Source organism: Benincasa hispida, chromosome 1, assembly GCF_009727055.1.
Source record: "Benincasa hispida cultivar B227 chromosome 1, ASM972705v1, whole genome shotgun sequence".
NCBI lineage: Eukaryota > Viridiplantae > Streptophyta > Magnoliopsida > Cucurbitales > Cucurbitaceae > Benincasa > Benincasa hispida.
Window position 1 is genome coordinate 52507952 of NC_052349.1, and position 16155 is coordinate 52524106.

Below are 16155 nucleotides of genomic sequence, written 5' to 3' on the forward strand. Positions count from 1 at the left end.
TATCGGTGTTGATAATAATTATTTGTATTTTGAGTACAGAGTTGAAATGAATTGGTAAAGTTATTTGTGTTTAGGGTATAGAGTTAGTTGAGTTGGTTTAGGAAATTTGTGTTTGGAGTGTAGAGTTAAATTGGTTTGAGTTATGGCTATATATCTAATGTAGTTTTTTGTAACCTAAAAAATGCATTTTTATGATTTGTTGTTGTTGTCGTCTTTTGTTCTACCTTGGTTTTGCTTAACTTTTTGTTCTACCATTCAACTACACACATACTTTCCTAAATCTTAACATTCATTTGAGATTTGAACTTAATTATATAAAAAAAATACATTTTACAATTTTCTACCTATAAATATTGAATTTAATGTAAAAAAAATATTATTATTTATATAATCAATAACCCTAAAACATAATTTAACAGTCGTGAAATGTACAAGTTGAACATAAATAATATATATAGCCAATTTCATGCATACAAGCAAAATATTGTTTACTAAGATAGTCAAGCTAGTCAATTCTACCAAATACATGCAAGTCACAAACAATATATCTTCCTAGACTATGGTGGAATTGTTAAGAAACAATTAGTTTTATGGATGTCTGTGACAAGTATGTCTATAAGGATGATCCGATCATACTTATGTAATATCCTAATCTCAAATTACTATAAAGGATGACTATTAAATACTATAAACTAATAAATTCAAAATTGTATTTAAAAATAATTTCGTTAGTCGGGTTTTTAATTTTTTTTCTTTTAGTATATTATCGATTGAGTTGGTCGTTAGATTTAGTCATTGGAGATGAACGACGAAGTTGGTGGTTGAAGGTGGTTACCCGAGGTGATCGTCGAAGTTGGTCACCAAATGTGGTTGTTGCCGAAGTTGATCGTTAGAGGTGGTGTTCGCTGGAGTTGATTGCTAAAGATGATGTTGGTGTTGATCATTAAAGATGGTTGTCATCAGAGTTGATCATCAAAGGTGGATTTCATCGAAATTTATCGTCGAAGGTGATTGGTGAAACTTAGATTTAGTTGTTGGAGTTGGGCACACAAAGGTGGTCCTCAGAATATGCTGCTAAAGATAGTCGCATGCAAAAGTGGTCATCGAAGTATGATAGTAGTAGTCGTCGACAGTAACAATGGATGGAGCCGTTGAAAATATTGAAGGGGAGAGGGATTAGGGTGAACTTGGTAAATATAATTAATTTAACTCCATCAACATTTAAAGTTCGTGAATTAAATATTAATTTAATAATTTTACCAAATCAACTCTATTCATATTTGTAAGCCAAACATGTTATGGCATAAGAGAAGAGAGTAAATGAAATGAATGAGTCCAACTCCAAAGTCGGTCCGGTTCAACATTATTCATGTGTAAATTAAAAAGGAATTTTTAGAAAAAGAAAATATAATAATAATTAAAAAAAAGTGTTTGTCAGAGCCTTCCACGTCAGACCTCGCCGGTTTTGTGTTCTTAAACTGCCACATATTTGATCGAATCTAAGTCGGGTGGGGCCCAGTAGTTTGTGGCAAGAGAAAGCGAGTATTCTAAATTATTTCTACTCGCGAACCTAAGCCGCAAACAAAATCCTGACTTTTTAGTCCACCAAATGCCTTCCTAAAAGCCAAAAGGGTAAAGGATGGGGATGGGATTGTAGATTGCGACGGAAACTCCGAAATTATTTGGAGTAATTACATATAAATAAATAAATTTTAAAAGAAAAATATTAAAAAAATTTTTTTACAACATATCATTTCACTATTAAATAGATTATACAAAAATAGATACAATTTAAAATGTACTAAAATATTTTTCACTTTTTTAAAAACTGACATATCGTTAAATGTATTAAATAGATGAACATGTTTTTAATAAAAAATTAGGCTAAAAATATTATATTGTCGACTATAGAACATATGAGAATTTAAGGTTCCGTTTGGTTCATGATTCATTCTCTTTTTTATGTTTTCAAAAACAAAAATTAAAAGGAAAACAATTGAAACGTGTTTGGTATACTTATTTTTAAAAGCGATTTCCAAAAACAACCCTAGAAATAGTCCATTTTAAAAAACAATAGATTCTTGTTTTCTTTGTTTTTCAATTTTGTTTTTAGAAATTATGAACATGGGATACACCAGTGCATTTTCAAGTTCACAATTGAATAAAAATTTTTGAATTTTGAATTTAAATTTTAAAAATTTAAATTGAAATCAAATGTATGATTAAATATCGTGAAAAAGAAGAAATCGTTTTTGTTTCCACTTAATTCTTTGTTTTTTAAAATAATTTTTGGATCGCCCTCAAATTTTAATATGGTTTTCACATCAAACGATTATTTTTTATGCAAGTAAAATTTGATTTTGTATTGTAATTAATTGCGAGGAAACACATTGATACAAAAATTTAAATTGAACTCGCTAATAATCTTGGACCTACATGAATGGCTGAATTGAATAGCTTTCATTTTTAGCCCAAAAACTTTCAATGGCCTATTTTTGTTTCTAAACAGCTCTGTAACAATTATTTTAGCACTTCCTATATTATATTCATTTGTCTAATACTCACCTTCAACCTACATAGCTTAAACATATATTCACATTAACTAGTATACACACACAAAATTATATCATTCATTCTTCTAAAAATAAAAAAAAAAGATAAAAAAAATTAATTACTTAGGTTCTGTTTGGTAATCATTTTATTTTTTATTTTTAAAAATTAAACTTATAGACACTATTTTCACCTCTAGATTTCTTCATTTGTAATTTACTTTATATTAATGGTTTAAAAAACCTACCAAAATTTGAAAACTACTAAAAAGTAGTTTTTAAAAACTTATTTTTGTTTTTGGAATTTGGATAAGAATTCAACTATTGTATTAAAAAGATGCAAATCATTGTAAAAATGGAGAAGAAATAAATTTAATTTTAAAAAACTAAATATAAAAAGCAAAATGGTTACCAAAGGGACCTTAATTTTTCCTTTCAGAAGTCACATATCTAAAATACATAATGTTTGCCTAATCAACTTATAAAGTTTGTACATTTATCGAATAATTCTATCTTTCTATCTTTCTTTATTTGCTCATAATTTATCAAGAAATTTTATATCAAAATGCTATACCTTAAATACAGTCTTCTTAACTCCAACGTATTAATTTCAAACTTCATAATTCAATTTAGTATCCCAAACATCCTTATCATTTTGAAATTACATATGAAAATGAAATATAAAATTGAGAGTAGGGCATACACTGAAACATCTAATTCATAGGTGAGGCCCACCAGAGAGTTATCAGCAGCCACAAGATAATGCATTACCTTTTTACAGCCACTAAATAATCGCCACGTGGCCAAACATGGATTCTAACTCTTCCCTCCAAGTTCTCTCCCCTGATCTACAGTTAAACCCCTCCCCACTCCCTCCCTGCTCAAAAGCATCACAAAACCGGAAAGAATAACAATTCAAAGAAAGAAAATAGCAATATGCTGAAGACAGAAGACGAATACGGCGGCAGCGGCGGGCACGGCAATGGGTGGGGCATGGTAATCTGCGAAGCATGCGAGAGATGCCCTGCGGAATTCATCTGCAAAGCGGACGCCGCATCGCTATGTGCGGCGTGCGATGCAGAGATCCACTCGGCAAACCCACTAGCTCGACGGCACCAACGCGTGCCGATCTGTAGGGGCGGCGTCGTGTTTAGTAGTGTGGAAGAGGAAGATGAGGAGGAAGCGGCTTCTTGGCTGTTAATGAATCCAACCAAGAACAACAAGAACAATAGTGACAACAATAACAATGGAATGTTTTTGTTGGGTGGGGAAGATGAAGAGGAAGAGGATGATGAGTATTTGAAGTTTGTGGAATTCAATGGGAATAATGATGAGGATGAAGATGAATTTGAAGGATTGAAGAACAACAATTATGGAGGAGATAGTGTTGTGCCAATTGATCAATTTGAAGGGAATAAGGAACATCATCATCAACAACAGCAGCAGCAAAATCACGAGATATTGTTGGAGCAAAGTTATGGAGGGCTTGTTGATGCTTCTGAATTTTTTCACTCTTCTTCTAAACCTCCATACTCCTACAATGCCTTCCTCACCCACACTGTAACACCCCCCCTATCTCTTTCTCTAACTAATTTTCAATATTCATTATTTTTATTAATTTAGTTTTTTAAAAAAGTTGGGAATTTTCTGTTTTTGATTTGTTGGGACTTTTTGGAAAATTTTCATTTTGGTTTTGTTGAATGTGCTAAAGAGTTAGATTCTGGATTCTTTAGGTTTGTTTCTTTAATTTCTTTAATTTCTTTAATTTTTAATTTTACTTTTAGTCTCTTAAAATCTTTTTAATTAGGTTATTTAATTAGAAATTTGTTGAAGAATTTAAAAAAATTGAAGTATTAATGTATATTGTTTTGGTAATATTATATAGGAAACTCATGTAGCCTATTCAAAACTAACAAAAGTAATTCAACCTACCTATAAACAAGATCTAATTTTGTTTCTTTTTTGTTTTTTTTTTTTAAATTATATATTATGGGTGGCTTTGTATGCACACCCTAAATAATATTGTTTTGTATAACATGTTAGAGATAAGGAGTGGTTTTCTAAGCTTAATTTCAAAATTTTAAAATTGAAAATTGAAAATATTATTGCTCGATTTAGGAATTATTTTGTTTTTTTTGTTTTTTATTTATTTTAAACATATTTTCTTTCAATTTTTTTACCCTGATTTGCATATTTATCAAGTATAAGAATTGAACTATTAGTTATTTAAAAAACAATAACTAGTTTTTCAAAAATATTTTCAAAATTTGACATGAATTTTGAAAATATTATAAAAAGTAGATAACAAATAAAAAATTTAAAGGTAAAAAAGAAGTGTTTATAGGCTTAACGGTTAAAAACAAAAAACCAAAAATTAAGACACTGTTTAGTAACCATTTCATTTTTTGTTTTTTGTTTTTTAAAATTAATTCTATAGATACTATTTCTACTTCCAAATTTTTTTCTTTGTTATCTATTTTTTACCGATGATTTAAAAAATAAAGCTAAATTTTGAAAATTAAAAAAAAATGTAGCTTTTAAAATTTTGTTTTTGTTTTTGGAAGTTGATTAAGAATTTAACCATTATACTTAAGAAATATGCAAATCATTATAAGAATTTGAGAGAAAATAGGCTTAGTTTTAAAAAATAGAAAACAAAAAGTGAAATGATAAACAAATAGGGCTAAATAGTTTTTTTTTTTAAAAAAAGCCACAAATAATTTTGATTTTTTAAAACTGTGCTTAACAAATTCAAGTTCCAGCCCTAGCCTCTGAATCTCTTTGTTTCTTTATATACCTTTTCTTTTATCAAATATTATTATAATAACCCATGCTATAAAAAAATAGTATCACATTCAAGGGTGAGTTTAAAATACATAAGTGTCACTTATAAAATAAATAATTCTAAAAAAATTGTATTTGACTATCCTTCAAAATAGTTTTCAAAATGTATTTTTAAAACGTAGATCCGTTTGATAACTATTTTGTTTTTTATTTTTGTTTTTAAAAATTAAGTCTATGAATACTATTTTTAACTCCAAATGTTATATACTTTTTCACCCTAAAAAATGTAGTTTTTGTTTTTGGAATTTGACTAAGAATTCAATTATTGTATTTTAAAAAGATGCAAATCATAGTAAAAGATATAGATGGTTTAATTTAAAAAAAAAATCAAATAGTTATATGAAGTCGGTACACATTCTTATATTAAATTTTACTTTTCTTCCAAACTAACAGCATATTAAACGAGAATTAAAAAATTTGTGGTAAATAATTAAATTGTATTATGAATTTTATATAACACGTTGATGTTCTTTATTTTTGTTGATTAATATCAGATATCAGCTTCATCAATGGAGGTCGGGGTGGTGCCAGATTCATCAACCACCACCATGAGCGATATATCAATCTCCAACATGAGGCCACCAAAAGGGACAATCGATCTCTTCTCCGGCACGACGGCGGCGGAGGCAGCGGCGGCAATTCAAATGCCGGCGACCCAACTGAGTCCAATGGACAGAGAAGCCCGAGTTCTAAGGTACAGAGAGAAGAAAAAGACAAGAAAGTTCGAGAAGACCATCCGATACGCCTCCAGAAAGGCCTATGCTGAGACCCGACCCAGAATCAAGGGCCGGTTCGCTAAAAGAACCGATGTCGAGGTCCAACTGGACCGGAAATACTCCAACCCCTTGATACCGGATGCTGGCTATGGGATCGTGCCTTCCTTTTGAAGGAGATGGAACAAAAAGTATGGATTTTTCTACTTTTTTTTTTCTTCTTCTAATTAATAAATACTAATTATAGGTGAATTTTAATTTAACTTTTTCTTTTTTTTAATTAATTATAGCATTTGTCTTAAATGTATATGAATTTTGTATTTTCTGTAATTACTTTTCAGAATTAAGATATATTGTTTTCAGTTGTTCACCTCCACTTAGGGACTGTTTCAAAGTTAATTGTTATATATATAATTATTTCTTTTATATATACCTTCAATTATGATTTTGGTCTAATAGGTTTTCTTATTTTATTGCTAAGCTCTTAAAATCCAGAATTCAGATATGTTGTTGTCAGTTGTTCACTCTAAGCTAAGCTTTTCTTTCTTGAAACCAAGTTTAACAAACAAGAATTCAAAGATTAAGTTCATGATAGAAATATTAAAAGCAAGGCATGAAAAGTTTCGCCATATGATATAGGAGTGTTCAAAAAATCCAACCAACTCAATCCAATCCCTACGATTTGGATTAGGTTATCAACTCATTTGGATTAGTTTGGATTCAAATACAAGAAAATCTTATGGATTTGGTTGGTTCATGAGTCCACTTAAAATAAATCAAACTAACTCGAACCAACAAGAACTTATTATTAATTTTAGAAGAAATGTTTTTTTAAATTATGATATAGTTATATAAATATATATTTATTTTAATTTTACCAAACTTTTGATAATCTATTCTCCAACAATTCCTAAAAATAATTTTTTAATACTTTGAAAAGAAAATTTTCATTATATAAATTGAAATTGAGTTACTAATCTTACTTCAATTTATGAAAATAATAATAAATTATTTACCTGTTAACATTTTACTTATTTTTAAAACATAAATTTAAATAAATGACTTGAGTAACGTGAACCAACCCAATCAAAATATTTTATGATTAAAGAAATTTACAATCTGGATTGGATTGGGTTGGATCTAAAAAATGTTTCAATCTAGCACAACCCACGAACATGCTTAATATGATATATGCTAGTATCCGGGACTTCCCAACTATTAAGTTTATAAACTTACGAAATATAAAAGAAAATGAACTTGCCAATAGTGTTTGGTTAATAATTAATGATCTTTTGCTTTCAACAAAGTCTGGTGAATGGGTTCCATGGAATAATACAACACCTACAAAAATTAGTTGTAGAACAAAAACAAAACTGAGTTTTTTCAAAACCACACTTGAGAGTATAAAAGTTTAAGAGTCAAATGATGTGAGAAAAGATTGGTTTCATTAATTTATACCACATGAACTAGTGGACGGATGTCATAAAACATGCTTAGATGGCAATCTAAGTTAGGAAAATAATCATCCACGAAACTTTATAAAGATCTAAGGATTGTCAGTGCATGAAACAAAGGAAATTTTATACAAAATGCTAACTAAACCTTGAAATGTAGCCACAATATTTTAAAGACAAACTCCCCCTCCATTTCTTGTTTTTAAGAGTTTCATTCTTGTGTAGCATTTGTAAAAAATTTATGCAACAAAACCAATAAATTATGTATGTTTCAAGTTTTGTTTAAAAAAAATTCCAAACTTTGAAACTCATAATTTCAAAACCTCCTAAAAAGTGCCTAAATGTCATTTTTGGGACTTTGAACATATATGAATTAAAAGAAAGACTGAAACTACTCATGAGAAAAAGAGATCAGAACTTGAAAATTAAGAGGTTTTTTTTTTTTTTTTTTTTTTTTTTTTTTTTTTTTTTTAAAAAAAAATAGAAAATGAAGAAAGACTTTTTAGCCTCATATTCAATCATTTGAATTTCCTCTTCATGGTTAGACTCGATTTCTTCCAAAGTCTCATAAACTTGAATTTGATATGGTTAGAATGTTGAGGTTAGTGTCCTAAATCTCGTGATTCTCATAGTTTGTAAACTGTATTCGAGTTATTTATTTAATAAAATAAGAAGTTATTCGATATTTAGATTGCTTAACTCAATCCAATAAACCAAGATCCAAGATTATTTTATGTAACTTAAACATGTATGTGGTTGGCATATAGATGGATCATGTTTAAATAATAACCTAAATGGTCTGTAGTATATGGATAAGGTAATGTGTCTTATCCTGGTGATACTACGGATACGACTCACTTTGTAATTGTTATAAGAATTGTAAAGTGTTACAAACATCTGATTCTAATTGTTCATGTAGAGACATGCGAGTGGGGTATCATATACAAAGAGTTTGTATAAGATGAGACCGCGAGATGATTAGCCTCTCTTTATAACACTATTAATTGAACAGATTAACATTTCAAAGGATGACCATAGGTGACTCGACCTTAATCTTGACTGAGTTACAAACTCTTGTCTATGAGGACAGTCCTTTGATCTGGGTGAGTGTGGCTAGATTCGTTGGCTCAATATACCTACCATTTTGGGATTTGTCCAAGTAGGAAGCTGGGAACATAGCTACACAAGATGGAACTCACTTCTTTCTGGGCAAGTTGATGAATTGCTCCCTTAAGGGTTGATTTCGGGTCTTGAAAGTGAGACATCATCCTTTCACTGATTTCGGGTCTTGAAAGTGAGACATCATCCTCTCACTAGCACAAGAGAGATTAGTTTATAGTTCGACTATAAAATGTTTGTTTTTTTAAAGGGATCAGTGGTACTTAAAGAGTTAGATGTAATTACAGGGTAAAATAGTAATTTTACCCAACTGTGATTACGAGCGATTCATGAAGGGTCGACTTAAGTTGATTAATTAATTTCTGGACACAGAAATATATCTACAGTGTGAAGAGTGCAGTTGTGGTTCTTTAGTGGAATAACCTACAGTTAATGAATGTTGATTAACTTAATTAAAGAGTTTAATTAGTTAGTCTCATATCATTGGAGCTTCTAATCTGTAGGTCCATTAGGTCCCATTGCTAGCTTACTAAGGGTAAAATCAGAATCATTTGATTTTGGATTAATTTGAATGGTTCAAATTAATAAGGAACTTAATTGTATAAGATACAATTAATATAATGTATATAGATACATAATAAAATAAAGTTAATTTTGAATGAGATTCAAAATTATATTTATTATATGAAAGAGATAAATATTTGAATAAGGTTTAAATATTATTTATATAAATAAGATTCATATAAAACTATAGGTTAACATTAATATAAATGAGATTCATATTAAAATTATAGGATGTGAGAGGATATTGTTTGAATATGATTCAAATGATATTAAATATATGATATTTATTTTTAATTAATAATTATTTAATAATGTATTAAATTAGTTTTAATATATTAATTAAATAAAATAAGAATAAATCCCGGAAGTTATTCTACGTATGAGCAGAGGGTAGTGGTAACTTCCCCTCCAATCATGTCACTCTCACGTTAATATGAATTTTGTAGAGATTGTCTTGAACATAAGTTACATTTGGAAAATCTCTCTACAATAATTCTCTCAAGAAAAATTTCTCTCTCACTTAATATGTTTACAGAAATGTTGTTATGTAAAACTCATCCCATATGAAGGATCCCATATTTTTTATTGAGAATAAAGAGGAAACCAAGTGGCAGTATCTCACTGAATGTTTGTGACTATTCATGTTTTTGGAAGGAATTATCAAATCAAGGGAGAGGTGTGGTGTGGAGAAGAAACACCAAGAAGAAAGTCTTCAAGGATAAGATCTTCTCATCCCTATAAAGAAAGCACGCTGTAATTAAATATGTTTATCCTGTATATCATGTACTTTCTCTGTTTTTCTCATTATTTCCAAAATGATTTTCATTGGCACATGTGTTCACGCGCTTCCGTTTGAGAAATTAAATTCCTTCAACTCTACCTCTTCCTTAATCACTACAAAATAATAATAATAATAATAATAATAATAATAATAATAATAAATAGGGTATATTAGAACGTTGTAAATAAATGAAATCAACTTTTATTTTCTAACTAACTAACTCTCATGATGTATCTAAATCTACCTAATATACAAAAGTGATGGAAATTTAGAGGGTAAGAGTGTTAAAAGAAAAAGAGAGAACAATGTACTTATCTTAATACTATCTTCAAGTTTCTTCTCCTTCCTTTATGAATTTTAGTCAAACAATGTAAATCTACTTATGTCCTTGATAACTTGTATTTCTACAAGTTAATGTGGCTTAGAATTAGAATAATTAGATATCTTTAATGTGAAGTTCATTAAATATTATGAGAAAATAGGACAAGATTACCTTCCTTGCATTTGTCTAGCGCAAAAACTCAATGTATGAAATTTTAATCGCTAGTCTAGTAAGAATGCAGGAAATCAGGAGACAATAATCTTGCGTTATAAACGACATGCCCAAGAGATGCAAGTAGAGATCACCCAAGCGATAAAGCTAAATTAAATGCATAATACGGGACCACTGACAACTGCAATAAGCTTCGTGAAAAGTTGTCTGATGTGCCTACTGTGGTCTTGAGTGGCAGAAAATGGTCATCGCGTCTAACTATATAAGGAGTGGGTTTGAAAGAGAGAAGATATGCAAAATTCAATAAAAAAAACCCCACCATTCAATCATCCTCATCCATGTTGGGAACTAGAGAAGTTCGAGAGAGTTATCTTCTTCCCTTCACCATTCTATCGTGTCTAGAGCATAATAGAAGAAGCATATAAAACCTCAAGCTGATGGGAAGCAAGACATTGCCACCAAAAGCTTGTTCATCATTTTCTTCCATCATCTTTTTATCTTTACTTTCTTTCACATTTAGACTACTATATCAACTCTTGTATTATATAACACACCATGAACTTCATCTCCTTTATCTTCTCTATTTTTACTTTTTTCGTAAGCATGAGTGTTAAATCAATAGTGGGATGAGATGAGTTTAACATCATTTTGATGAGCACAACTTAAGTGGATGTTCATTTTGCTTAATATAGTTAGTTCTTATTTTGGTTTCATCTAGCTAATCGAATCAATGGATTATAATTAACTATCTGATAGGGTAAGTGGCTATGAACTTCAGTAAGCAGAGTAAGAAGTATCTTTAGAGATAAAGACAACCTAGGTTCAAATAACATAAAATATGCATTATAGAAATATGAACGGTATAGCTAGCTCACTAAAAGGTTGAGAGTATGTCTATGGTTAAGAACATGACCTGAAACTTGATCATGTGTTCAAGAGGATTGATAGTACTCATTTCATCACCATTTCTATCATCTGCATATTTCTTTTGAACCATCATTTTTCTTCTTCATAGTGCATGTCGAGCATTCTCCACCACCATTAAACTCTTTTAGTTTCTGTTATTTCTTTTGATATTTCCAACCTCATATGAACATTTAGTTTCTTTTAGTTTCTATTAAGTTTAGATATGTGAAGCTTAAAAGAAAATCGTTATTAGATTAGTTGGATCGTAACAAAAATCCCCGTGGTCGACCTTGGTCCTAACTGAGACTACCTGATGCACGCAAGTGAAGGCGGTCAAGTTATAGTAAATTAACACGGCATAAAAGGTCAAGTATCGTCCTCAGAAAATTGGATTAATATTCTTATAGCTATACAGAGATTGTTCCAATTTTATTTAGGAATTGACTCTTGATGTAAGATAATGAAAACTAAGAAAGCAATAAAAGTGATCGAGGATGTAGAATTATCAACTAAGAGATGTTTTAAAGAATAGATTTCATCAAAGGTATTATTAAACATAATTGTTTGACTCTTGAAGTAATTAACACAACATCTAGATCTAGAAGTCTTTTATCTGGATTGAATCTCTAAAAAAAAAAATCTTTTCTTTTACCTAAACCCTAATAACTAATTTCTTAAAGTTAGATGATTTAGCAAAGCATTAAGATCCTTCATCAACAATATCTATGGTTATTTGACTACTTTAAGTGTGTTCAAACGATAGTCTAACATGCATGATCTAATCTAAAGCTTACTTGTTCAAGCAAGATTCAAATCATAAAATCATTCAAATGTTGATCAAATATTTAAAAGCATTAAGAACGGTCATGCTAGAAAGCATAAATATAAAAAAATAATATAGAAAAGAATCCAATAAACAAGAGGGAAAGAAGAAGTTCTGATTGCGTTCTCGTGATGAATTTAGCCTTCGAACGATCGTCAATTCCTTTGGCATCATGACAACTCCATATTCTACTTTAAACCCTTTCTCTAGATCTGAAACACTCCAAAATTCAATGTGGTGACAGGCCAAAAACCCTAGGTTAAATAGGCTGAGTTTTCCAAAAGTGCAGATTTTTTCCCTAAAATAAATGCTCTCCACAATGCTACTCATGGGTCTCCAACATAAAGGGGCAACATTGCAATGCTCTGTGCTACACTGTCCTTTTAATCACACACGAAAGATGACAGACGATAGAAATCTACACATTTCATATTTTCTTCCTTCTTTTCTTCTCTTCTTTCAACATATAGACCGGGCTTGATTTCTTTAGGCATAATTTGGTCCTTTTTTACTCATTTTTAGTAAATTCAATTATCAAACATAAAACCTAAAAATCACTGAGAAACACATCAAATCTCATAAAACCTTGTTAAAAACTATCCTAAATCTAAGGCAAATAACACACATTTTAGATGCGTTTCTCCACCCCAAACTTAAAATTGTGGTCCCGAGCAAAAATAGAATAAGACCATAGGGAAGATTCTAAGCATACATGCACTTGATTCATGCCTCAATAGTAAGAATAAAATGTTAAATCCATAAGTAGAAATATTCAAGCACATCTTTTGTTACAAAATTTTAGGGCAAAATCTTTTTATCCTCGTGTGTATGTATGCAAGTCACATTCAATTCAAAACTCAGAAATCGAATTTAGATTTTATTGTGCTTTTCTACTTTCCCCCCTACTTTAGCATCACTGTTTGGTTTAAAATAGGTATCATTAGTTCTATGTTACCCAAAAAAAAAAAATGAAACTTATAATATTCTAACTACAACTAGAACTACCACGTAGCAATAGAGAGTAAGAGGTCGATCCCAAGAGAACTTCTATTAATTGACCTAAAATAGACTAATTGAATTCCAAAATGCAAAAGGTTAAACGGGGGGCTGTTTGTTTTAAAAAACTAGAAACTAACTAAGTGAAAAAAGCAAGAATTGATATAGGAATTTTAATAATGAGAAAATTAAGAAAGATTATGAGATAAGATTCAATTGAAAATGAAATCTTGGGGGTTTTATATAAATCAGGCATTTCTATCATTGACTTAACAAGGAATCATGGAATTAGATTATTCGATAGTTCATTAAGAATAAGTTCCTAATACCCTAATTAGCTAATTTGACAATTAACCCTAATCTAGGTCTTAATTACTTCCTAAAGATATTTCATAATTAATCATTAAATTGCATTAAACTCATGGATTTTCTTAACTATTCCCAATCTTGAAATTAAAAGACTGAAAATTCAAGATTGATTGCATGAATGTTCTGAATAAATAGGTTCTTTAAAGAAAAGAGGAAAAGAAGTCCAAATTTTCTATCAAGACTACTAATTCTTGCAACCCTAATTACAAATTTATTATAGAACTATGTAATTTCTGCATACAAAAATTGATTAATCTTGAGTTGTCAATTCATTCTTAGTCAATTTTATTCTAAATCACAGCAAGAAGAATCAAAAGAAAGTAATAACATGAAAGAAATATCAAAGAAAAGTCTCAAGAAAGTGCCAATCTACATAATTCCCCAAGAAAAAGGATTACCTATTCATGGATGATGAAATTCTTCAAGCAATCCATTGATAGTTGCATATTTGGTACAAGGATTGAATACAAAATGATTGAATTTATCCAAAATTTAAAAGAATAACGATGTAAATTCAAAGTCTCTCTCTAAAAGTTTAAGTTTTTCTTCTCTCCTTCACTAAAAATGAACAACAAAATTTATATCAGCAGGCATAGCATCACGATTCCAAGGCCAGCGTTGCAACGCTAAATTATAGAAAAGCTAAAAAGCGTTGAACTAACAGTGCAACGATGAATTGACGCTCGGTTGCACAAGGCGTGCGCGCAGACTATTTTGTGAATATTCGGAGCATTGTGACCTTGGGTCAAGCGTTGCGACATTAACTAGTTTTGCAACAAATAAATGCATTATACCTTCAAGCGTCGAGCTAGTGCCAGGCTCAATGTTGCAAGGAGCGTCGTGACATTGCAAACATTGCTGAAGAGTTTAAATTGTTCCTCTTTAGGGGAAAAGTGGTAGTTCATCATGGATCTTCTTGTTAAGTGATCTTTTGGTGTCATTTGGCTTGAATTACCTCAAAATATTCTGAAATAGCCTTGATGAGTCAGGATTAGAGTTTACCTACAAAAATCGACATTTTAAGCAAACAATTATAATAGAATTTAGGGTTTTATCATAAGAAAGATAGTCTTTTACAAGACCTATCAATCATGCACCAATCATTAAACATAAAAAAATTTAAGAAATTAATATATCAACTAAGGTGTCTGATATAACTCATTAAAAGGATCCCTAAATTTGCATTATTTTACCTAGGGGTACTAGCTTCACACATCTAGTGCAGGGACTCGTACCTAGTCAATTCCCAGGCTGTTGGGATTGATGTCCTAATTCTCTTGGAGTCTTGTAGTTTGTAAACATTGTACACATTATTATGAATAAAATAAGTGTTATTTTATTTGAATTTACTCATATCCAATAAATAAAGATCCGTGGTTAATGTATGTAAACTTAAGCATGTATATGAGATATACAAGTGGATCATGCCTTGAGTAATAACCTAAATGGTCTGTAGTATAAGGATAAAGGACGGATACCTTATCCTGGTGACACTACGGATACGACCCGCTTTGTAGAAGCTTACAAGTGTTGTGAACTATTATAGATGGTTTGATCTTGACCATTCATGTGGAGACATGCGAGCGAGGGTGTCCTATACAAAGATTTTGTATAAGACCAAGACCACAAGATGATTAGTCTCTTTATATAACGTCGTTAAAATTGAGACTTACATCTCACTAAAATGACCATAGGTGACATGACCTTAATCTTGAGTTTTTAGGGAACTCTTGCTTATGAGAGCGGTCCTTTGATTAGTACGGGTGAGAGTGGCCAGCAGGGGTAAGTAGATAGATTGCTCCCTTAAAGGCTGATTCTAGGTCTTGAACATAGTGGCCACATCCTTTTTTTGGAAGAGAGGACCCAGTCATTGTAGGACTTATTGTTCATTAGAGGAATCAGTAGCAGTTAAGGAGTTAAATGTAACTATAGGGGAAAAACAGTAAATTGACCCAACTGTACTTACGAGCGATCTGTGAAGGGTTATCACACTATTGATTGGTCATATGAACACAGAAATATATCTGTAGTGAGAAGAGTGCAGTTGTCGGTCTTTAGCAGAGTGCCTAGCAGTTAACGGATGGTAGATCTCGTGACTAAAGATTTTAGTCAGCTATTGACGTACCATTAGAGCTTTAAGCTATAAGTCCATAAGGTCCCCTTAGATTCAAGTTGAGAATCAAATTTTGGGGTTGATTTGAAGTGTTCAAATTAACTAGAGGGAATTCAATTATATATGATATAATTGGTGTGATGTATGAGGTACATCAAGTGGAGGAATTAATGTAAATATGATTTACATATGGTTTGTATGTTTCATGAGATGAAATATTAAAACTATAGTTTATAAATATAATATGATAAGTTGGTTATCATATTTATTTATAATATATTAATTATATGATAATTAATTTCTTTTTTCTAATAACCGTTTGAGCGGGAGTTTTATGGTGACTGTGAGATAAAAAGGAAAATTGTTTTCTTAAATTGGGAAGTAACTTCATTCAGAAAGAACTCACGAAGACAAGCTATCAAGTGAAAGAG

General features: G+C 30.4%; 1 protein-coding gene across 1 annotated transcript; it reads left to right on the forward strand.

Annotated features, from left to right (window-relative positions):
• Positions 1-3410: 3410 nt before the first annotated feature.
• On the forward strand, positions 3411-6482 carry LOC120070350 (zinc finger protein CONSTANS-LIKE 2-like). Its single transcript, XM_039022287.1, has 2 exons — positions 3411-4109; positions 5888-6482. Exons 1-2 carry the CDS (start codon positions 3486-3488, stop codon positions 6278-6280), a joined length of 1017 nt encoding a protein of 338 aa, XP_038878215.1. The 5' UTR covers positions 3411-3485; the 3' UTR covers positions 6281-6482.
• Positions 6483-16155: the final 9673 nt, after the last annotated feature.

What these genes read in the sequence shown, in the direction of transcription:
- LOC120070350 (XM_039022287.1), top strand. Translation starts at nt 3,486, where the DNA reads ATGCTGAAGACAGAAGACGAATACGGCGGCAGCGGCGGGCACGGCAAT. An exon ending in ATGCCTTCCTCACCCACACT is followed by an intron (nt 4,110 to 5,887) that starts GTAACACCCCCC and finishes GATTAATATCAG; the next exon opens with ATATCAGCTTCATCAATGGA.